Below are 23,829 nucleotides of genomic sequence, written 5' to 3' on the forward strand. Positions count from 1 at the left end.
ACAACGGTGTGGCTGTCAGGGGTGAGTGGCTCTGGCAGCGGTTAAACCACCTATATGCTAACAAGCTCAGCAATCAGGTTGTGAAGGGTCCTGGCTAGAGGAAAATAATCCAACCAAACCTTAGACCTCTGTCAGGCTGTGAGGAGAATTATATTTTTGAACTAGTCTACAGTGTGGACAGGAAATGACCTCTCCACAAACTGCTTCTTTAAAAACAAGCAGTGGTGCCTAAAGCTATCCAGCTCCCCTCTCTCTCTCCCCCTCTCTCCCTCCCTCCTTCCCTCCCTTCCACCCTCCCAGCCTCCCTCCCTCTCTGAAGCTCCTGCTCTCTCCCTCCCCTCCCGAGAGCTCTCCCTCCATCCTCCCTCCCTCCCGCTTGCTCTCCGTCTCTCTCTTGCTACCGAGGGCTCCCACAGCAGTTCCCAGCCAGTGTGTTCAGCCTGCCTGCCTGCCTGCCTGCCTCTGTGTGTGTGTGTGTGTGTGCGCGCGCGTGTGCGAGCGTGTGCGTGCGGCTACTTTGTACTGTGAAGAACACAGCCCATGTGCTCTGCATGGACGTTACTGCTACTCTGTTTAGCTTGATTTTCGACAAGCAGGCAAGATGTCCAGCACACCACATGACCCCTTCTATTCTTCTCCTTTTGGCCCATTTTATAGGAGACATACACCCTACATGGTACAACCAGAGTACCGAATCTATGAGATGAACAAGAGACTGCAGTCGCGCACAGAGGTAAGTACTTCAACCTTGGGTGTGTGTTTGTGTGTGTGTGTGTTTTTTTTTTTCCAAACTGTGCCTGAGCTTTTCCTGGGTGGCTGGCTGCATTCTGCGGGAAGTGTCCCACTAGATACTACCACGTACGTGGAAATGAGCGCCAGCATGGATCCACTAGTTTGAACGCTGGGTTTCCAGGCACAGCAACTCTTGGAGCTGGGGACAGTTTCTGCCGGAATCTTGAAATAGACAACCCAGCACTTGATTCGCCTGCCGGGTGTCCAGAAATGCTGTTCTACCAGAACTCTGGCGTTTTCAGGCTCTCAGTCGGTCCCCTTAGTGTTTCTTGAGATAGGATTCCGAGGGATTTGGTGATCATTTGCATCCAGCAAAATAATTTTTTTTTTTTTTAACAAATCCCAGAGGAAGTCTGCTTGACCGGCATTTGCTTTTCAAAGTCATCAAAATCGGGGTGAAAAGGGCAGAAGAGCGACCCTTCGTACTTTTCAGAACTAGCCCTGGAGGGACAAGTTTGTCTATTTCCGTGTTAAATTCAGAAACCAGTTGCTTGGGGCAAGGGGTTCTTGACTTTCTTCCCTCGGCGGTGGGAGTGTCTCCCAGGAGCTCTCACTTCCACGGGAGCTGGTTCAGAATTCAAGTCAGCTTGAGTTTTTGCATATTGTGATCTTGTGCCCCAGAGAGAAGCCTCACCTACTCGCAGGCAACTCTGGGAGCAGAGAGGAGACAGGACTTTCAGAACTTTGTAAATGCAAAACTCCAGACCGCCTCCTGCAATTTAAATATTTAATGCCAGTTGAGTTTTCCTCTGTGCTGGCTGGGCTGGTAGGTCCCACTGCTGGGCTGTCCATTTGCCTTTAAGTTGGGGCTTTGTGTTGAAGTGTTCTGAGGAGTTTGTGATAGGGGCACCAAAGTCACTTTAAGAAGTAGAAATCGCTGGGAATTCTGTCTTCTCTGCCGAGTACAGATACCCGGAGGGTTGATGGCAAAGAGCTTTCAGGAAATAGCTTTGGTAGAATTTTAGGTAGAAGCTTGACTCTCAATTCTGGAAAGGGACTCAAGGTTGTACGATAAAATAAAACACACTTGCTTGAATTGTTAACAGAGCCATGGAGAATTCATGATGTTTAATGTATTTAATATAGCTAACAAGATGTGACCTGCTTTCTGATTGGCTAACTGCTGGACAAGGACTGATTAAAAAAAAAAAAAAGCTGGGCTGTCTTTATCACTGCTATTTTCTTTATATGTTGTTAATACATCATAGATATTAAGTGTACTTGATGATACCGTTGCTCTCCCCAGAAGCCAGTAGCTTTTATACAAGTGTAAACTCTGTCGTGCTAAGGGTGGTGAGCTGTTGGCAGAAAATGATATTTGTGTGTTTTTGTGTGTGTGTAGTTGTGTATGTATGTTACAATTTGTATATTGCATTCAGATCTTTGCAGCTGTGTATTGGAATCTTAAACTCTTGCACAAACTATTGATTGTCACAGCCTGCTTTCAGAATTAGGAGGACAGAAAATGTCATACAGTTCAGGCACACATAATTGTAACACAGATTTGGAGTAAAAAAATGTCTTAAAAATATGATTAGTTTTAAAAAAGAGACCAGGGGCCTTTATGGATAAATTCTTGAACAGCGGCAGGATTTAAAAAGAACCCGTGTCCATCTTACATTTTAGAAAGTTTTTGAGGAGTTGTAGAAGGAGGTTTTTCTCCATCCTTCTCGGTTAAGAGAGCAGGCAGATTTCTCCGACATCTGTGTTCTCCTGTGCCCCTTAATTATCACCTGGCCAGTTCTGAGCTAGAATACTTCTCTGGAAGACTTCTCTATCCTGGTCCTCATAAAAATCTGCAGGATGCAATAAGTTCCCCACGTTTGTTTCACATTTGAGAGAAAACCTTTGAAAGTCCCCTATTCATAGTATTGTTTCTTAAAACTGGCACGTTATCTTTTGTGAGAGCTAAACTGAGGAATTCCTAACTTTTGGATTCTGGGGTATTACTTTTAAGTAGAAAACCTGCTTCACAGCTCAAGAAACTGGAGAGGAAAGCTTGCTATGACAAATCTTAAAGATTTTTTTAAACCTCGCTGACTGACAGAAAAGCACTGAAAACTGTTTTCTAGTATTTTCTAGAGCCAACCCTGAACATTTCTTCCCTTAATTAGATCTTTTTTATAATTATCCAAATAATTGCTCTGACACTTCCTTTTTTCTTTGCCAAGCAGTAAAGGATGTCACGAACCCAAGGCCATAAGTTTGTTTTCATTTCATATGAAAAAAAAGGAGAAAATCAAATAATTGCTCCTAAGATATATAAATATTAACATTTGATATTAGATTTTGATCAAAGTTTGTAATGGAAAAAAATATTTAGAAAAAAATAACTTCTTGAAAAACTTACATTGTGTATTTATCAATATTAATGGTGACTATTTATGGTAAAGTTGTTCTGAGCCCTAGAGAGGGATTGGTTGGAATAAAGTGCAGTGATACCCAGCAAGAGTTATCAGTTTATTCACACACAAAATCAAATAGATTGTTGAGTGATTACTTTTAGAATTTAACTGATGCATCCAACCATTTTGGACAAGAGAGACTCACTCTCTTCTCTCTCTCTTCTGGTTCCTGCTTCTATATTACATGGTATTATTTCATTGACTCCTAATATCACACTGTCACACACACATACACACCTATGTAATACTCTCGATTCTCCATTCTTTTTCGAATGTAGACTTGCCTAGAAAGAAATTGCAGCAAATCAGTTTCAATGAAAAAATTATAATCAAGTTTGCAGAAATTTCCTAGACACCTCCTTCTTTATGGAAAGGAAAAAAAGTAGTAAAGAAGCATGGTGCTCACCTACTCTCCTTCCATAGATGACTCCCCCAGAACATTCTGTCCTGGGGATTGACGCATTTCTTCCAATTAAATAAAATCAAAGCCCTTCACAAGCTGGGTAGTTTTAAAAAACACTGGATTGGGAGTTAGTCCTTTTTCGAACTTGTTTCTTTCACTTACATGGATCTTGGTTCCTCATAAGCAAATTATCTGCAAGCCCTCTTTAATTTAAAAATTCAGATTTTACCAAAGTCCAGGGTTTGGTTTTCTTTAGTATGAGAAAGCATTGTGAACTTGAGTAATGAGCACAGACATTACTTCTTGGCTCACGGTATTTAGTTCAAAATCACAAATGGTACTGAAAAAATAGGGTCATAGTGGAGAAAATATTGCAGGGAGAGACCCTGCCAGTCTTGTTTAAGGCCAGTGCTGGGAGCAAGCAGTTCCTGGGACAAAGTAGGTGCTCAATAAACATTTGTGAACAAGCCGATCATGAATCAGTAGATGACAGAGGAGAGAGAATTTAGCTATATCACTGAAATTAGCACCTTTCCTGAGAAGCACAATTCTGATGCCTTTGGGGGTCCTGGTACCTCCTGAAGCTGCTTTAGGGACCTGCTTCCAATTCTCCTAAAAGTGCTCATCTCCACATTCTCCACACTTATTGCATCATGAGGCAATTTAGATCCCAAATCTTTGTGGCAAAGGAAAGCAAGTGTCTAAGAAATTATGGGACCTCATTTCTTTTTAAAGGAATATGAATGCATTACGAAGCAAACAAAAACAACACAAATATGTTTTAAATGCTGTTGGCTATTGTGGGAAATAAAATTTCTTTGCAACACCAGAATCTCAGTGGAATTTCGTAAAGAAGTACATAGATGTTTCCCCCTCTTTTTAATTGAAATTAAGAGAAACTCTTGGAGCTTTGTGTCAGTTTTGGTCACTGTAATTCCGAGGCAGTAGGAAGAGGGCTATGTTTTCCATTGTGTATGTTACCATGAATTGACCTTAGATCTTCCAAAATTCATTTACTGTTTGAATGGTCTTGCTGTCTCAAATGTATTTTGAAAGAACGAAACTGCACAATTTTTAGTTTAACACTGCACATAGAGTACCGTCAGATAGGACTTAAAAATGTGTCCTAAAGATTTCAGGATTTGTTCTGTAACAAGCTTCAGTAGTAACAAAAATAACAGTATTTTTTTCATTTCCTGAAGTCTGTGCTATAAGATTAAAAATATGTATAGGTAAAATATGAGATCATCATAGTGACCTTCATTTTTAGTGAAAGGATTTTAATAATGTTGGATTTTTATAGAATTTAAGAAAGTTTATCAAGTTATAAAAATTTTGGATATTGTAGACAACTCTTTTTACCTTATTTCCTCATTCAAATGACCAAAAATGTCTCCATTCCAATGAAGATGTTTTTAAGTACATAGATTTTTTTCAGGTTGGCAGTATGCTAATTTTAATAAAATACCACAAACACCAGGAAAGTGTGGGTACTATGATGTATTTCTTCTGTTTTGAGGTTTTAAATTCTTTTATCAATATTACACATCCCACTCCCAAAGAGAAAACTGTGATTACAATGGGAAGCTGCCATGTACACAAGGATTTTATTAGAATTACGGTTTTTAGTTTTACAGGATTTAATATGAATGTTGAAAATATTTGAAGACCTTGAAATTTAAATCTGCTGCTTTCACCCCGCTTCAGCTCAACTCTCCAACTCCCCGGGGAGGGGGTGGGAGGGGGTGGAGGGCTCTCAGTCTTTTCTTTCAGCTACATTTTTATATACTTTAGTCACAGGGTTTCCCGTTGTAGCATCATGTTTATTCATGGGGTAGCTTAGTATCATTGATGTTCAGATGGAGCCTAGTTAAAATGAGATTAGGTATTTTGGATAGGTGGAAAAAAAATGAAAACTGCTTTGTGATAAACTTGGATTTTTTTTTTTTTTCCTAGAAATTTAGAAAGAAAAATGGTGCTGTTACTCGGAGGCATATGAATGATTTTCAGTGTTAAACACAGAACTTTCCAAGTTTTTCGAAGGGGGTTGGTGAGGAGTAGGGGGAGGGGGGATTAGTAGTGGTAAGGAAAGCTATTTTGAAAATGTTAAATGAAACCAAAAGTGAAGTTTTAAAAAATAAGAACTTCCAACCTCTCTTATTTTTCAAGATCTCTACATGGCCTCAGAAAACAAATTGCTGGACTCTTGTACGGATTTTATTTTCCTGAGGTCTTTTTTTCCCCCATTTTCCTACTATGGGAACTGTTTTTAATTAAAAATTGCTGCAAACTAACTATTCGTAGGAGGCCAAGAAGAAAAAAAAATCTCTCAGCTCACATTCAACACAGATTCTTATCAGCCTAAAATCAATGCACACTTAAATCTCTCCCCTTTTGGTATGTAAATTATGATATAGGATTTAAACAGTATTCATTTTTTAAGCATTTAGCTTTTTGTTTGCGTTTCAGAAAGAAATTAATTTAAAATGTATGGAGACAGGGCTATAAATCTCCTTTTATTACATTTGTCCACATTAACCCATTTTCATGAGGAACACAGAAAACCCCCTTTCTGAACAAGCAAACGAAACAGAAAACAAACAACCCCAAATATTGTCAGGAACAAGATTCATAAACTTACTTATTTGGATTTGGTTGGTGGGTCTCGGAATATAATTGATCTGGAAAAACAAATCTCTTTTTGAAAGTAGCAGAAAACAGAGCTTTAAAAATGTGTTCAGCTGATGTAGGTATGACATATATACCTTTGTCATTTTCTGACCAAAATATTTTCCTCCTTTGTTTCTTTCCTTCCTCCTTCCTTTCCCTTCCTCCCTTCCTCCTTTCCTTCCTTCCTTTCTTTCTTTTTCTTTCTTTCCATCTTTCTTATCAATCTGAGCTTAGACTTTTTTTTTACGTTTAAATTCTGGCAGCATGCATCTGAACATAGGCAACTATTAATACTTGAGACGAACTTCAGCCCTTCCTTCAAGAATTTCTATACTTCAGGCAATGACAATATCTGTGTCTGGAAATACAGAGACGATTAAGACCATTTGGTAACAAATGGCGACATACAAACCAGTTCTTACAATGTAGTGCCCTGTTAGGTTAATACACTGTGCCTTTGTATATTGAAAGATCTACACCTTTCTGAAAAGTAGTCGTGATGATAGTAACTAGCATCTATGGAAGGGTCACTATCTGTAGGGCCAAGGTGCTAAGTGCTTTCCGCACATCAGCTCATGTAACCCTCATAATCACCTCCTGAGATTGGTACTCCTAACATCTGCAGTCTTACTGATGAGGAAACAAAGGGTTAAGTAAATTGTCTAAGGTCACACAGATGGTAGTTTAATTTTAGAAGTTATGCTGTTAACTGCTTTGCTATATAGCACTTCTCTGAGATAAGAAATACTAGCAAGGATTTTCGTTTCACCTGTGGAAATTTATTAGGTGAACGCATTCATTTTTTCCTTGGATAGGTTGACTTTGGCAGTGGCTGGAAAGATGACCCCATCCACCTAACCTGGTTGGACTATTTGCCTCTCAAGTGTCTGACTCATTTCAAAAGGGACCATGTGAAATTCCAAAGGATGGAATCAGCGGTGGAAAATATACCCTGGTTACTGAAAAAAAAGAACCAAATTCATACTCCCTATTAAAGAATGAATATTTTCAGTATTCATTGAAGTGGCCTTATCTGAAGAGTCACTGGACTTGTTGTGGAACACTATGCATAGTTATCTAAGAGTTTAATTTTTTAAACTTAAAAATATTTAAATTTCCATTCAGTGCTTAACTCTTCTCAGGTGTGTTCTGTGGAAGATGGTGGTTTAATTATTTTAAACATCAATAGGATGAGTAGAAAAGCTATCCCATTTTTGGTAGCGCCACCCCCCTCCACATATGAGATTAGGAGAGTAAATTAGAATTTGGCACGATGTTGGCTTTCTTTGCAGGTAATCAATTAGGAATCGTAGAAAAAATAAAGGCATAGAGGGAAGAGAGCTCCTAACATGTGTTGGTTTCTCACTATCCTAGTTTGACCCTAAGAGGCAGTCTGTCCACATCGTGTGTCTTTGGATTTCCTCGTGGGAAATGAGGTTTCCTTCCTAATCCTGTAGCCTACTTTAGCTGACTGTGAGGCCACTGTGTTTGTAGTAAATGCCTGCCAATTATTAGAGATAAGATGGATCTCTTCATGTGATCCACTCCCAAGCCCAAGATGCATGTGTTCTGGTTCTCCTTTAACAGATAAGGAAACTGAAGCTCAGAGAGGTGAAGACCAAGTCCATACATGGGCATCCCCGGGGGCTGGATCTTTTGACTTCTCCGTTCAGTGCTCTGCCCAGAAGCTTGCTGGTAAAGGCTACCCACTCCCTGTTGGGAGCCCTGACAGCCACCCCTTGCCCTCAATTTACTACCACTTTTGACCAGCCTAGTTTGAAGTTATAGTCTTCCAATTAAAAACAGAGTGCTGTGCGTTAAAGATGTGGTAGATCCCTCTGAAGAAGAGGAACCACCTCTGTTTTGGGGACCTCACAAGCCCCCATCCTCTCTTTTCAAGATTTGGATGGTCTCCTAACTCTACTCTCTGCTCCCTCTTTCCACTATATAATCTATTTTCCCACAAGCAGCCAAGGTGATATTTTTGAAGCAGAAGTCAGAGCACGTCACTCTCCAGCTCCCCCTCACACCTAGAATAAGCTCCAAACTCCTTGCTCTGGCTTTTAAGGCTCTATTGATCTGTTGTTTCCTGATGGCCCAGTCTTACCACGTGTTCAGCAAACACCAGCCACAAGGGACTTCTTTGGATCCATTAACTTGCCAAGCTTGTGCATACCTCAACACCCTTGCCCTCAGTGGCAGAATGCATTTACGGATTCCTCCATAATAACACTGATAAGTGTTAGGAAATCTAATTCTAATTAGAATTTGGCATGGTGTTGGCTTGATTTGCAGGTAATTGATTCAATGTCTCAAAGAAAATAACGACCATAAAGGATGAGTCCTAGCACTTAGTAGGGCCTCTACTGATCAACTTAGATGCCCCCTTCACAGAGAGGCCTTCCTTGATCAGCTCATTACCCCTCGCACACACAGTCTCACTCACTTTCTATCACATGCTGATAATTTTCTTCGTAGGAATTATAGCAAGCTGGTATTTTTTTGCTTCTAGTTTATTTCTCAAGTGTCAATAGAATATAAGCCATGTGAGAACAAGGGCCTCATCTGTCTCCTTTACAGTTGTCTGCCCAGTGCCCCATAGTACATAGTTGATATGCAAAATATATCTGTTGAATAAAGGAAATTACGTTGTACCAGCACTATCCAGACTGACTCTGGAATTTACCTTGAATCTTCCCAACAATCACCGACAACTACAGTTGGAAAAGAATCTGTAAGCCTAATAGTCGGGTGAGCATTTACAGATAGAATGTTCAGCCAGACCTGCAGAGAAAAGAAGCCTGAAGAGAGGAATTTCTTCTGTGAAAGAAGTGTTGAGCTGAGAACTTTGCCCTCTGGGTAGTATGAATCTGTTGGGAATCTCCTGATTTCTGATGAAAAATATTTACACCTTTCTCATTTGCTATTTCTACTACTTCTCTCTTTGGGCCCCTCCCTGAGGGCCCACAGCCATGAATTATGATATGAATCACGATAATACCTTACGTTTCCTGGAGTACTTTGCATTTTGGGAAAGTGCTTTCAGGGCCATTAATTAGCTTATTTGAAGTGATTTATACAACAGAAAATATGGGAAGTTATATTAGTATATGATGTGGTTTATAATGTCTTTGTGTTTACGAATTGTGTGGTGTGTGTGTGAATGTGTGTGCATATGTATGAGAGAGAGAGAGAGAGAGAGAGAGAGAGAGAGACAAGAGAGAGATATTTGCTCTCCCCAATCAGATTTTGTTTGTGTATGTGTGAACCTTCTGGTTAGGAAACATGCACAACTTTTTTTCCACTAGTGTTTTTTTTTTTCTTTGGAATGAAAAGAGTAGCGTGCCTGGAATGTAAAGATCTGAACTGAAGTATGACTTATAAGAAATCAGATTTGGATCCAAACCCTGGCTCTACCTCTTGCTTGCTGTGTGATCTTAGGGGAGTCATTTAACTTTTCTGAACCTTCATTTTCTTAGCCTGAATTTTATGTTGGGAGGTGAATGGCTAATGCATGTAAAAATTCCTGGTATATAGTAGGTGCTCAATAAATGGGAACTATGACGATGATGATGCCCTTTTCTCTGCCCCATCAGAAAATTAAATTGTGTAAGTCATGCAAAACATTGCTTGATTTCCTAAAAGTATCTTTATTTACTTATTTTTTATTGAAGTATAGTTGATTTACAATATTGTGTTAGTTTAAGGTGTACAGTAAAGTGATATACGTGTGTGTGTATATATATATATGTTCTTTTTTCAGATTCTATTCCATTACAGGTTATTACAAGATATTGAATATAGTTCCCTGGGTTATATGGTGTAAATCCTTGTTGTTTATCTTATATATAGTGTTGTGTATCTGGTAATCCCATAGTCCTTACCCCTCCCCACTTCCCCTTTAATAACCATAAAAATATCTTTAAAAATATATCTTACAAGGCTTTCACAAGCATATTTCAATTTAATGAATGAAACTTGCAGTGACATGTAGGATTTGTGGGTTGGGGGTTCTTTAATACGTGACAGAACCATCAGGGCGTTCCACCATCATATAATGGTGATGACACAATAATCATACACCTTCTTGTGGCTGTGATCTCCCCCAAAGTCCAGGTTGTAATTAACTCTTAGACATACCAAGGTTAAAGACTAAGAACTGATCAATGTGTCGGACACACGCACACCATTCTGTTTGGGAAAATCTGTGTTCGGGGTTTGCTCTAAGAACTCGGAGACAGCAGAATATTGAAATGTTCCCCTTCACCAGTGCCTTTGCAGGGCCGTCTAAAGAGGGACCCTGGGGATGGCTGGAGAGCACACACCCACTGGCCTTGACTGGCCATTTTGTCTAAAGAGGTGTACTTCTCAAAATGCTGCCTGGCACAGACTCCTCCAAGGGAGCTGTGTCAGCACTGGTTGAAGCCCAGAGCCCCACCTGCATGTCTGGACAGATAACAGCCCTGCCAGACTGATCCACTGTGACACTTTGTGGCTTACTCCTTAACACAGTGCAATGTACATGGGTGGAACTGGTGATGCTCTGAACAGCACCATGTGGTATCTATCTGGCCAGGGGGATCAGGTTGACAGGTAGTAAAGCTACCCGCCTCTACTTTCTTTATGGATGCAACCGAGTGTTACGATGGGCTGCTTTGTCCCACCGACTTCAGTGTACAGCCTCCCTGATTTTTCATATTGAATGCCTTAAATTACACATACCTTCCTACACTTCATTTCATTGACTAGGTCACCTGTGATTTTTATGTAGAATTCCACATTAATAATAATTTTTAATCAACCTTTCTAGAGAAATAGCTTACATAACTGAAACATTACATTGTTTTATATTTTAATTTAATACATATTAAATGAAATATAATTTAAATTTACATTTGTTTTAATATACGTTGTTTTATTTTGAGAGGGTAGTGCTTTAAATTTTGCCTCCCATTATGGGTCATTTCTTAGGATTCATGAAAATTTGATCTTGAGACTGAAAATCTGTGTAGACAATCAAAAGTTACACTAATAATTTATACAAGGCTAACCATTTGGCAGTACACACACACACAAAACCCTTCTTATGTCTTATAATGTTAGCCATGATTACTCTGCAGTTGGCTGAAATTTCTTCCTTGAAATTGAAATTAAGCAGTTGGTGCATATCACGTGCCTTTGAAAGGTTCTGGTACAGAAATTTTGATGGAGCCTATGGCTCCCCAGTTGGTTGAATCCTAGAATTTCAGGGCTGGAATAGATGTGAGTGATCACCTAGTCCAAACTTCTGATTGTGGAGATTGTGGAAGTGCCGAAACCAGACACAGGTGGCACTTACCTGGACTACAACCTGTTGTGGATTCAGAAGTGGTCTCAGGTTTTCTAAATCATAACACTAGCTGTCCAGGTAATACCCAGGAAGTGGCCAAATGAAACACTCTTACCTATCACTAATTTGTACTTCAACCCTACAAACACTTTTCCTTTTCAAACCCCTTTCTTCTTTCCAGTTTTCCAATTTGCCCTAAAATGGTATCGATCTTTAGCATCATGCTATCGATGTTGAAAAACACCTCACTAAGCTTTATTGCTTTAAGATTTATGACTGTTTTCCTTGCCAATTTATTTAAAATAAAGTTGCATATGTTTTAAGATATAGGTCTACTTTTGCTGATTTTAAGAACTTGGTTCATTATCAATAATAGAATATTTGTAAAGTACAACAATGTACAAATAGGTAAACACAAATTATCTTTAGTTCTACTATGCAAAAAATTGCTGTTAACATTTTAGCATATCAATCTAAGACAGACAAACATATGCATCAGCCTTTACATGCTTAGGGACATACCGAACACCCGTTTGAATCCAGCTCTTTTAACTAAAATTATGAGTATTTCACCATGTTCTTAAATCTTCTTAAAATTTTGAGTTGCCTGAATTATTTACACAAATGTTTATGTTTTTAACATGATATATATATATTTTAACGTGATATCTACATTTAAAAAATTATCCAGCTTCTTTGCACCATGATTTGATCTCAGGGCAGTAGCATTCTTAGTAATCAATCTTGTCCCAAGTAAGTTGGAGGGCTGCTGATATAAGGAGTTGGCTATGGTGCCTATTGTGATTACCATTAACATTTAATACTAGTCAGAAATCTTGCACCCAGGGCTCTCTGTCTCCTTTTAAGAAAGCTTTTCCCTCCCATTTGAGGGCAGATCATTTTCCCCCCGTTTATCTTTCCTTTGTATTATTTCTGAGTCAGGAGGCAACCAGCACACAACCTTGTGCAATGTCTGTAAATCAAAAGATTTTTGCACGGTTCCTACTGCAAAGAGGGAGGTTGAATTCATGTAAAGAGTTAGTGTTGCTCTAGAACCAGTAGTTGGGATACAGCCAGTTAATTTATGATACCGTTTGAAGGACATGTCTTCAATTCAAGGAGGAAAGTGATATCTCATAAAGTGGGCTATGTCATGAGTTGTATGCAGTATTATCTTATTTTCCTCACTGGATCGAAGAGCTCCTTGGGGTCAGGTACTACCTTATTCATGTTTTATCCATCGTGACAGTTGACAGTCTTGGTGGCCAATTGCAGTCTTTTTTTTTAAAGGTACATTTCACAGAGGCCACCATTTTGTAACTAGATTCTGAGTTATCACTGGTTTTATATGGGTGATATGCATTTTATAGATAAGCCTCACACACATGTTCTAGGAAAGAGCAGTCATAGCATGCAATCAGACTGTGTCCCCTACATAGCATGAGCATTGAATGATTAACTTCTGGAGTCCAGCAGACTTGTTTCTCTCCTTACTATTTGTGTGACCTTGAGTGAGTTAACTCACCCTTCTGTGCTCTGGATAATGTGGGGATGATAATAGAATCTACGTCCTTGGATTTTTATGAGGATCAGGTGAGATAATTCTTATAAAGTGATGAGCATAGTGCCTGCGCCCTCTGAGTGTTCATTACTACGATGACGATGACGCTGATTTGTTTGGCGGATGTTGAAGTCTACCATATGTGATATTACTGGTCTGGAGGGGAAGAGGGCAGCATGCCTGACTTGAAAGGGCTTAGTGAGACCACAGTAAGGATTTGCAGAGAAGGAGGGATGAATGGGAATTTGCCAATTTAAGAATAGTGGTGGAAAGGATGGTTTTGGCTGAAGGAAAGGCACAGGCAAAGAAAGTGAGTCTCCAAAGGTGATGCTCTGTTTGAGGAAGGGTGAGGCTTTTGGCATAGCTGGGGCTTAAGGTCTAGGGTGGTTGTATGAGTGTGTATATATGTGTGTAGGGTGGGGTTGAAATGTGGTAGGAAATAAACCTGGAGAGGAAGTGAGGGCTGGTTGTGAATGCTTCGTTATGTCCAGCGAGGCCGTTGGTCTCTATCCATTAGAGACTATCTGTTGGACTTCAGTATAGTGAGTATGAACAGGGCCCTGGCATGATTATTTAATTTCCCAGTGCTTTGGTTTCCTCATCTGGAAAATGACACAAGAGTAGTCCTCACCTCGTAGGTTTTGTTTTAGGGAATTTAATGCGATGAGGCCTTTAAGCTTTTAGACCTGCTGGTCTACCACCTCACTACTATGTAGTAAGTATTCCATCAACATTGGTTTCTACTCTCAGGCAAAGGGAACTGATAAAGGTACTTTTTGGCTCGGGCAGTGAAACCAATGATGTGCCTTCGAGCAAGGTCACTCTGGTCACTTTGTGGAGGGCAGACTGGCAGTCTGTCTAGGAGCATATTTGTCTGCTGAGAGGAGGGGGTCAGTGGATGGGGAGATGCATAAAGGAAAAATGACACACATTTACTGGCTGGCTGAGCTATTTTTAGCCTAGCGTGTCTGAAGCAAAGGATGGATTTTCATGGCATTTTTTTTATGATGCAAAATTACTGTAAGCCAAAGTTATGTAACTTGCCTAGGGACACTTTATTTGTCCACCAATGAGGCCACTGTGGGGTCCACAAAACTTTTAGCAGCCATTTTAGAGGTTGGGTCCCCAGGGTCACCAACCCTGACTTTTCCTCCTGCCTTGACAGAATTGGGAAACTCGAATTGATGAGCTGGGGTTGCTGGGAAGATCCCCCCCACCCCGGCTCTTACCTGGCAGCCAGCCTGGAACCAGGACCCCAGAGGGAGATGGCAGTGAGTCAAGTGAAGAGGCTGAGTGGGGAGCGAGAAGATGGGTTGAAATCCTTTCCCACCCAGGACATGTAACATGAGTCTCTGAGCCTCAGTTTCCTTGGTGTAGAATGGACAGAACAATAGGTCAGCATCCGAGGAAAATCTCGGACACTCAGTGAGACGGTGGAGGGACGCTGCCAATACTGGGAGTTATTAGAGGATGGCTCTGCCCTTCCCTACCTGGAATTTCATGTCATATCGGGAGCCAAAGAATTTTGTTCAAGGGTGTTTCTTAGACTCTTCTCACATTTTCTTTCCTCCCTAAACTTGAGCCTGTGACCTTAGATAAATCTTTCCCTTTCCTGAGCCTATTTCCTCTTCTGACAGCTCTGGATTCGAAGAGATATGAACTGCAAGGTATCCTTTCCATCACCATTTTTATTCTGATTCCCATTAGGTGGACTGTCTGCTTCTGTTTTTAATCTCCCCCATGAAACATACAATCAAGGTAAATAACGTGCTCGTGACATTGCGACTCCTGCCCCTTTTCTCCCACCTCGCTTGCTGAGGGGATCTTGCTGAGTCACATAAAGATTTTTCTTGCTTTTCCTCACACACTGGCTGGAGCTGGAGCACCACTCTGGCCTTCTCACCCTCCGGGCACCATTGTCTTAAAACCTGCACATGAAAGAAGGTCCGTCCGGGGATTGTTTTTTCCCGTCTTTATAAAAAACCTCAAAATGCAAATGCAGGATGTCCTAAAATCACAGAGTTCAGAGGGGTCCCGGTATCGTTAGTTTTTTTCTTTTTTTAAAAGAAAGGTTAAAATTCATCCGAACCAAGACTAGAAAATAAGCTTAAGGTGTTAGGTTATTCCGAAAAGACTGTTAATGCCTGTTGGCTGAGTGCATTAAACTGCTTTGAAATGATCACTTGTGTGTACTATTTTAAAAGCTGCTTGCTAGGAGGGTTATTTAAACCTGTTTTTTTCTGGACTCAAAACGTCACATTAGTCCGTTGAAAAAAACACTATATTTGAAACAAATAAACATTAAAATATAGTTTATTATATTTCCAGCCATTCGTCTGAAAGGAAAATATGTCAAGACATTTATAGTTAGAAACTGAAAACTCCGCCCTAATTCACTCCATTGTATTTCCAAGGAGCCCAGCCATATATAATATTACCGGGTCTCCTGAGGCCTCCTTGAAGGGATACCAGATACTCTTGGTATAACAAGAGATTGGGGGAGGTGGGGAGAGAATGGCCAGGGAATGGCTTCCAGTCCTAATTCTATATTTCCTGTGATTTTTTTTTTTTAATGGAGGCAGGGGAAAAGGAGAGAAGAATGAACTCTGCTGTTACTTTTAGTATGGCTTTGACTTTAAAACTATTTAAAAAGGAACATTCATGGTGGTACCCTGGGGTGTCTAGGATGGGATTGCCTTGGCTCCTTCATCCCTCAATCGCCTATTGAGTTTTTTTATTATGTGCTCAGTGATGGAGGTCTACCAGGAAGCCCTGCCCTCATGCTCAAAGCCTAGTGGGGAAGACAGCCAGCTGAACGTCTGCTTATGATGGGCAAGACTGGGCTGTTGAGAGCAGGGAGGATGGAAGGTATCCCAGCAGGGACTGTGGTATCAGGACACACACACTCCCGCGCCCGCTTATGCTCTAAGTTGCTTACATTATGGAGTAAATTGTGATCTAAATATTCATATTTTTAATCTAGAGCACTGCTAACTTTTTGACAACACTGTGTATCCGATGATCTTTAGAGAAATTAAGCTGCTTAAATATCCCAAAACAGGGAGATAAAGTCATGCAGCATTCATGCCCCCATGATGGCTGCAGCCAGGTCCCTTAAACTACTATAACCTAAACTGTGGGTGAGGAAGAAGAAAAGGGGACTCCTCTAAGCCTACTTAAAAGCCAATATATGGCAAAAATAATCTTTTTTTTTTTTTGCCTTAGGCCATGAGAAATTGTCTTTGTGTAGGGTAGAAAATGTCATCCTTACCAAAGAGTTAATCATAGTAATTTTTGTGAAACTTCCAGGTTCTCATTTAATGAATGTTAATTGAAAAAATATCCCCCTCCTCCAACTATGGTATATGGCTGGACAATATTGAGAGGAGTTTAGGGAAGGAAACAGATCATGCCAAGCCTTGAGTGGTTAGGAATCCATAAAACTGAAGGCAGGGGACTGGATGAGACAAAAAGCAGTATCTCAAAAATTCAAGATGAGGAACAATGTAATCATACTGTGTATTTATTAAGTGTCTGCTGCATGTCAATCTCCCAGCTGAGTACTTTAACCTTATTGTCTCAGTTAAGTTGCACAGCAGTGCAATAAGTAGGCTTATTACCTCTATTTTACAGATGAGGGAACTGAGGCTGAGAGAGGCTTAGTAATTAGCCCAGAGTTTCACAGCAGGCAAGAGTCACACTATGGCTTGATCCTAGGTGCACCCAAGGCAAGAGCTGATCTTCACCCCACAATTCCACTAACTCTCCAGATGGTGCCCCACTTTACAGGTGAAGAAACTGAGGCCCAGGGAAGTCCAAGCAGGCCTTGGGTCATAACACGAGGCACAACTGAAGCCTTATCATTGGCGATGAGTTTGGTTCCTTAGTGGGAGCCAGCATGTGCACAAAGAGAATCCACCATGAGTTCACATCACCCTGGCCTTCTTGAGGTGTGGGACCACATTTGGCTCATCTTTGTATCAACAACACAGAACACAGGTGCAGAAGAGATGCTCTAGACCTTTCTTGACTCAATAAAGACTATGAGAAAAGAAGCAGGCCCAGAAGTTTAAACACAGCTAACTAAGCTCCACACAGACAATCACGAGGTCTGTCTTTCCAGGAACAGCAGCCTGTAGGTCATGTTTATGTGAATTAGTAAAAGGTCTTCCCTCTGGTTGAGCTTTTTTTGTGCAAAGGGAAAGCTTTCTGGTCTTCCTGGCAGGCACTAGCCCCAAAGGGCTTGGCAAAGTGCTTGGGATTTCAGTCCCCTCTTCCTATTTCCTTGGCCAACTGCCTTTTTTGCAGTACGGAAACTGCCCAAATGTACAAATAGGACTATTTTTATTTAATTCAGTCCCCCAGTGTCTAACCCAGGACCTGGAACCTGATGGATACTCACTACATATCAGTTGAACACATGAAGAATTTTAAAGGCAGTGCTAAATGGTCTACTGTCATTAGAATACAGTGAATACCGTAGAATGTTTAGGCCATGTGTCATGGAAGAGGTTGGATTTGAATTGGTCTTATAAGGGATTATAGGCTTTGGATTTGTTGAGGAAGAAAAGGGGCAACCTAGCTGGAGGGAACAAAGGCCTGAGATGCTGGTCTGGGGCAGGAATAGGATGTGGCTGGCTGTGCTCTGCTCAGGGAAGTCTCTGCAGTGGGAAGAGAGTTGCATAATTGGAGTAGGCACCATTCTATTCTCACTGTGTTCCATGCTTGGGGCCCACAATCCACAGAATACAGTCATTTTAATGGTATTTTGAAGACATCACTCAGGTTGCTGAAAGGAGAATGATTTGGGAGGATTTAATAGCAGATGCAAGAAGACACATTAGAGAAAGATATTACAGTTTTCCAGGTAAAAGATAATAATGAATTGGATCAACTTGAAGCCCATCAGGGGGGCAGATGAGTATGGATGGGGCAGTGCTTTGTAATGGATTGGCAACGGAGGGCGTTGGGTGGGAGGGGTCTCCAGCCTAACTCTAAGGTTACTGGAATAAGTGTAGGGACTCTTTCCAGACTTTATCTCTACCCATTCTTGCCAACAGCATGTATCTGTGTCCTCAAGCCCCAAATCAGTGTGCAGTTCAATGATGTTTGCTCTACCTGCTTCCCAGAATCCACTTGAAATAACAGTAACAGCATCCTCCTTGTCCATCCGTTCTGTTAAATTCCTCCGTAGCCTTCTCTGCCTCCCTTGAGCTCTGCATTTCCCAAGCCCCTTCCCTTTACCTACTTTTGATTAGCTTCTACTTTCACAGCATCTTCATCACTTACCAGTTTGTTCAACATTCTTTTTTTTTTTTTTTAAAGCAAAGATTGATTAAGAGTTTATTCTCTTCCCCATTTCTGAGTCTCATTATTTCCCTGTTTCTTCTTGGTTATTAGTGGTCCTGTTTTCTCTAAAGTGCCTTTTGTCTTTGAAAAGCTCTTGTGATTCTCTTAAGCCCATTTGCCATTTTCCTGGCCTGTCATCCTTTTCCCTATCAGCCTTAAGTACGGTATTAGAGTTTTCTTTCATCCCTTCTTCCCTTCTCCAGGTACAACTATAGACACTTGACTGCTCTAAGTTTGCTAAGCAGTGTCTGACGCAACACAGAAGCTCAATAAATATTGGTTAAGTTTGTTCCTTTTCTTGAATGTGCAGACTTTGATGGAACCACTTAAAATGCTCTGGTACACACTCTCTTTTATATTTATATACATATGTGTATGGCTACCTGAATCCAGGCTTTCCCTGGGGAGACTCACAAAATAATTTAATTCTCTGTGACTCTGTAACAGTGAGGTGGATTTTCACCCATGTCTGTGGGAATACCTCAAAAGTATTGGGTGCTCATCATAAATGTTCAATCAATTCTTATGAGTGAATTTACTTTTCAAATTAGTTGCTAGGTGACTTTTGATTTTTTGCATAATGATTATGGGTCTCAGTTTCTATATCTGTTAAGTGGCGGTAATCAGGGAATCAAAAAGATTTAGGGACATTTGCAGAGTATATGCATATATTCCACATATGGAAACTGTGCCAGATTCCAAAGAAGCGAAGATGGCTAAGACTAGGAATAAGAAGGAAAATAGGATGGTTTGTTGTAATGACCCTTTGAAGATCTAGTTGAAATTTGAAGAATTGTTTGACCTGGATCGGGAGTGGACCCTAAAGTGAGGTCGTTTCTTCCTTTAAACCACATCTGGCCTGTCTCTCTCCAGGTTAATGTTAAAGGTAAGATGAGGTAACATTTGAAAGTGTTTTCAATAAATATAATTACTTTATAAATTCCACGCTGAGAAATTATCATTAAATCAGAGGTGAGAAGATTTATACAATGTATGGGGCATTTGGTGAGTGAAAGGAGATTTTTGAGGACCGATGAAAATAGTTATTTCTGGAAATAGCTTGTTGTTTGCTGATTACTGCTAATTAGCCTCAGTTTAATGCTTTTTCCCTTAAAGTGTTTAGAGATTTGTGATGGGATTATCTATGCAAATTGAATACTTAAAAAAACCCTCTGCAAACCTGTATGCTATATTTATAAACTTTACATTGTACTAAAGTCAGCAAATGTCACAGAATTAAAATCAGTAAATGCAAAAGTGAAGGTTTCCATAGCAACAGTAACTAACCCATATTGCATGTAAAATGGAATGTACATTAGGATTTACATTTAATCGTCTATTAGTAGATAAAAATACTATACAGAGCAGGTGCAATATGGTTACGTTCGGGTGACCCTCGCAGCTCTTTATCTTTTAAACTTCAGGCTTTAGCTACTGTAACTCTTTTGTATCTACCAAATTTTGACTCCTTTAAGGAAAATGAAGTATGGAAAATTAGAGGCGATGTTAGGGCAGAAGTATGCATCCCTAGATTTAAATGTAGCAGAACATCATCCTTGCATAAATTATCAATCAACTCAGTAGGTGTTTCAGAGAAAGAAATAGATTCAGAATACTAAATGTTTATGAAATTGTTGCACGAAGCATACTTAAGAATTTCTGTCTCCGTAGTTAGTTTTCCAAATGTTCAGTGCCTCTAAAACACGGTGATGCAAGGTGATTTTGTGGCTTTTAATTGGTTGTGGAAAGGCCCATAGGCAGGTGGCAGGACTGGTGGCAAAAACATGGGTCACAGCTCCATCCCACTACTCTGTGCATCTAGCCTCCCTCACTGAACTTCATTGTCCTCCTACTGTGCGTCCTTTATCTACTACTAAGTGTTCTCAGTGTCTCAAGTTGGAATGGGAGGAAGAGAATGGGGGGTACTTCATAGACTCTAGATCTCTTTGCATGGATGATGGTTTGGCTACAGTGTGAGCTGCTTTCATAAGGAATCAGCAGTCCAAAAATTAGGCTCTGCCTTTGACTTTCTTCCCTGGAGATGGCCTGTCCTTGGCTGTGGCTTGCATAACAGGATATCTTCTTGTTCTGAGGCTTTCCCAGCCCTTCTGGTAGATAGCTCTGTGTCACTGCTGAGAAACAAGCCTCCTCCATCCCAGTCTAGATCAGGAGATGGCTCTAGATAGAGACTCTTTTATTGAACAAAATTTTCTTTCATAAAATTAGAAGAGATGTTGGTACTGACTAAATGTATGATTCACTCTAAAATGCAGTTGATTTTCAAAAATAACTTTAAGTAAAATTAATCATAAGATTTTTCCCCATAAACTTTAATGGTCTTTAGTATTTCTTGGCTTTGATCTCCACCTCTTTGATACGGTAGATCCTGAGTAGGGCACAGAATCTGCTTTTTATGAAGTAACCATGGTAACTTCTAAAAATTTCTTTTAAAATCAATCCGTTAATTTCGTATAGTGTAAGATGTTAGAATGCGGTTATCTGGCTATAAGGTCAGAATTTTGCCACAAGCCCAGAAGCTCTGTCCTAGTCACAACCCTCTTCCTTGTGGAGTATTAAGGGACATTTTTCCTTGTATAGTATTAAGGGACATTTTTGCTTTTAACGTTCTGTTTTCCCTATCAGTTTCAGCAGCTATTTTCAAACTGGTCTGCCTCGTTTTCCAGTGAATACCTGTTGGCTATTTTTGGTTCACTTATTTTCTGGGTCATCAGATGAGCCATGGCTTCTTTCTGCTTCTCCCTACCCATACTCTGATAGCATGCATGTCCTGTGGCTGGCTGTCAGTGGTCTCTTCCACCTGCCTGTGTCTTAGAGTTTATGTCACTTTTTCTTATCACATAGAATTTTTATTACATACTTACTTAAAAAGTTCTTTCAGACTTTGCCTTGTTTAATCCAATCTCACTCTTGTGCATATATAAACAGGAATATAAATGAAGTACGTTGGTTAGGTATCCTAAGACTGTTCATATTCAGAGTCTGACTTTTTGTTCTTTTGACTCATAGCAGGCCAAGAACATTGGTGAGACAGCACACTGCAAAATCACCCATTAAAAAAAAAAAAAGCCATGGGTGCTAGGCTCTGAGTAGACTTTCATGATATAGACCTTGACTAATTTTGAATTCTGTGCTCAGGAATGTAGCTTATCTTATTGGATGCACAATCTCCCTGACTCTGACCTTGAACCATTTGATTCTGAGAGGTTCAAGAGCGATCCATTTTGTCTTTCATTTTCTCCCAAATCATTCACACCTAATCTGCAAATTACAATGCTTCTGTTTTTGATATTTGCACACATGTAATGACAGTGACTGCTTGACAGAGAGGGTAAATTAAAAACATTGTAAAACACGCATTGAGACTTCAGAGCCCAGAGCCATTGATTGATATTGGAAAAAAATGTGCACCTTAGAATTAATATATTTATACACAGAGATATAAATATTGGGGATCTTACTGCGTGTATTACTTTGTAACCTGATTTTTCACCTTAAAATATATATTCTAAACATTTTTTCCATTAAATAGGATGTAAAACTGGACTTTGAGATTTGCATATTTTCCAACCTATGCATTACCATGTTATATATAATCAAAGTGCTTTTGGTCTTGTCATCTAATTTTGTTGTGTTTCCCATGGGTTTTTGGTATTGCACAACTCTTTCTGGTTTATGTGGGGAGTTGGAGATATTTTACAGTGATGCTATCATTGTTTATAATAGTAAAAAAATAGAAATAACCCAAATGTCTGTTAACTGGTGAATGGATAAACAAAATGTGGTATATCCATACAATGGGATAGTTTGAAGCCATAAAAAGGAATGAAATCTAATACCTGCTACAGCAAGGATGAACCTCAAAAATATTATGCTAAATAAAAGAAGTCTGTCACCAAAGGCCATGTATTATATGATTATGTGGGTGGGATGGGGTGGCAACAGGAGTCCCTGCAATGGGCAGGAGGGAAATAAGCTGAAAATGGTTGTGGTGATGATTGTGAAAACATGTGCATTTTGTGGCTTGTAGATTATACCTCAATAAAATCATTTAAACAACCTATTCTGCCACTGCTGCTGTTTTCCCAGAATATTAAGTTTTAAGACTAAACATAGGCTAAATAATATGATATAAAATAAAATTAAACAATTTTTTTTAGAAAACTTTTTTTAGAACAAAAGAAAATTTTTTTTTTTTTTTTTTTTTTTAAGGCATGAGGTAGATTGCTGAAAGCAAAAGGACAAAGACTGGGTTTAGTGACAAAATCTCCAGGTGAATAGAGACTATTGACATCACCAAGGTTAACCACAGGCTGGATGTCAGATTCTCTTTTCAGTCATCCCTCACCCATCCCCGTCCTCTGCAGCCCACCTCCTTTTGAGGCAATTCATCCTATTGTCTGAGGTTCCAATTGTTAAAAGGAATAGAAAAGATTAAACTGAAGTTTTTTAGGCACTTTCAGTCACCAGTCATTTTCTAAGCTTGTACAGACCAAGTTCAGTCTTTTATAAGACAATCCTCCACTCTCCAAATATTGGGAGTTAATTAGACCACACCTCTAGGTCTTCTCATTGTTGGACTAAATATTTCTAGGGGATTCAGCTGTTCTTCAAGTGCCCCCTAGGCATATGTGCCAATCTCCATCACAGCATTTTTACCAACCTATCTCTTGACTCCTCTGGCTCCCCATCGGACAGCGAGCATCTCCCTGGCCTGATTGCTTTCCCTGGCCATTGGGTTGTTAAAGGGACTCTTAGAATGTGGCCTTAGAAGCAGGAAGATTACCCCACAGGTGCTCTGGGCAGTCTTGGTTTGAAGACGATGGGTCTTCTGCTTTCCCTGCTTCATTTATAAAAGTCATAAGAAACATAATTGTAGATCTTGTCATCTTTTGCTGAACAACATTGAAAGTAAAGTAATAGTCAGAGATTAGTTACACAACACTGATCAGAAGCTGTAAAATCTTTTTTGTTTTCTTTCCTTGCACCGATTTCTAGACTACTGGCAAATGTTCCTCTTGATTGTAACACTATGAGAGGGGTCTGGAGTGCTGCCTGCATTTACTTGAAACAAAAGATGCCATTAGGGCTCCCCTGGTGGCGCAGTGGTTGGGAGTCCGCCTGCCGATGCAGGGGATGCGGGTTCGTGCCCCGGTCCGGGAGGATCCCACGTGCTGTGGAGCGGCTGGGCCTGTGAGCCATGGCCGCTGAGCCTGCGAGTCCGGACCCTGTGCCCCGCAACGGGAGAGGCCACAACAGTGAGAGGCCCGCGTACCGCAAAAAAAAAAAAAAAAAAAAAGAT

General features: G+C 40.2%; 1 protein-coding gene across 8 annotated transcripts in view; it reads left to right on the forward strand.

Annotated features, from left to right (window-relative positions):
- Positions 1 to 324: 324 nt before the first annotated feature.
- LDB2 (LIM domain binding 2) overlaps positions 325 to 23,829 on the forward strand; it is a 394,247-nt gene continuing 370,742 nt past the window's right edge. For 2 of the 8 annotated variants that reach the window (XM_024119525.3, XM_024119527.3), the window contains exon 1: positions 326 to 733. In XM_024119525.3, the coding sequence (XP_023975293.1) occupies positions 602 to 733 (132 nt within the window). In that variant the 5' untranslated portion in view covers positions 326 to 601. Of the gene's footprint in view, positions 734 to 23,829 lie in introns of all 8 variants that reach the window. The other 6 variants (XM_024119526.3, XM_028492123.2, XM_024119524.3 and 3 more) reach the window with 6 other exon arrangements.

The sequence above is a fragment of the Physeter macrocephalus genome, chromosome 7, assembly GCF_002837175.3.
Source record: "Physeter macrocephalus isolate SW-GA chromosome 7, ASM283717v5, whole genome shotgun sequence".
Classification (NCBI taxonomy): Eukaryota; Metazoa; Chordata; class Mammalia; order Artiodactyla; family Physeteridae; genus Physeter; species Physeter macrocephalus.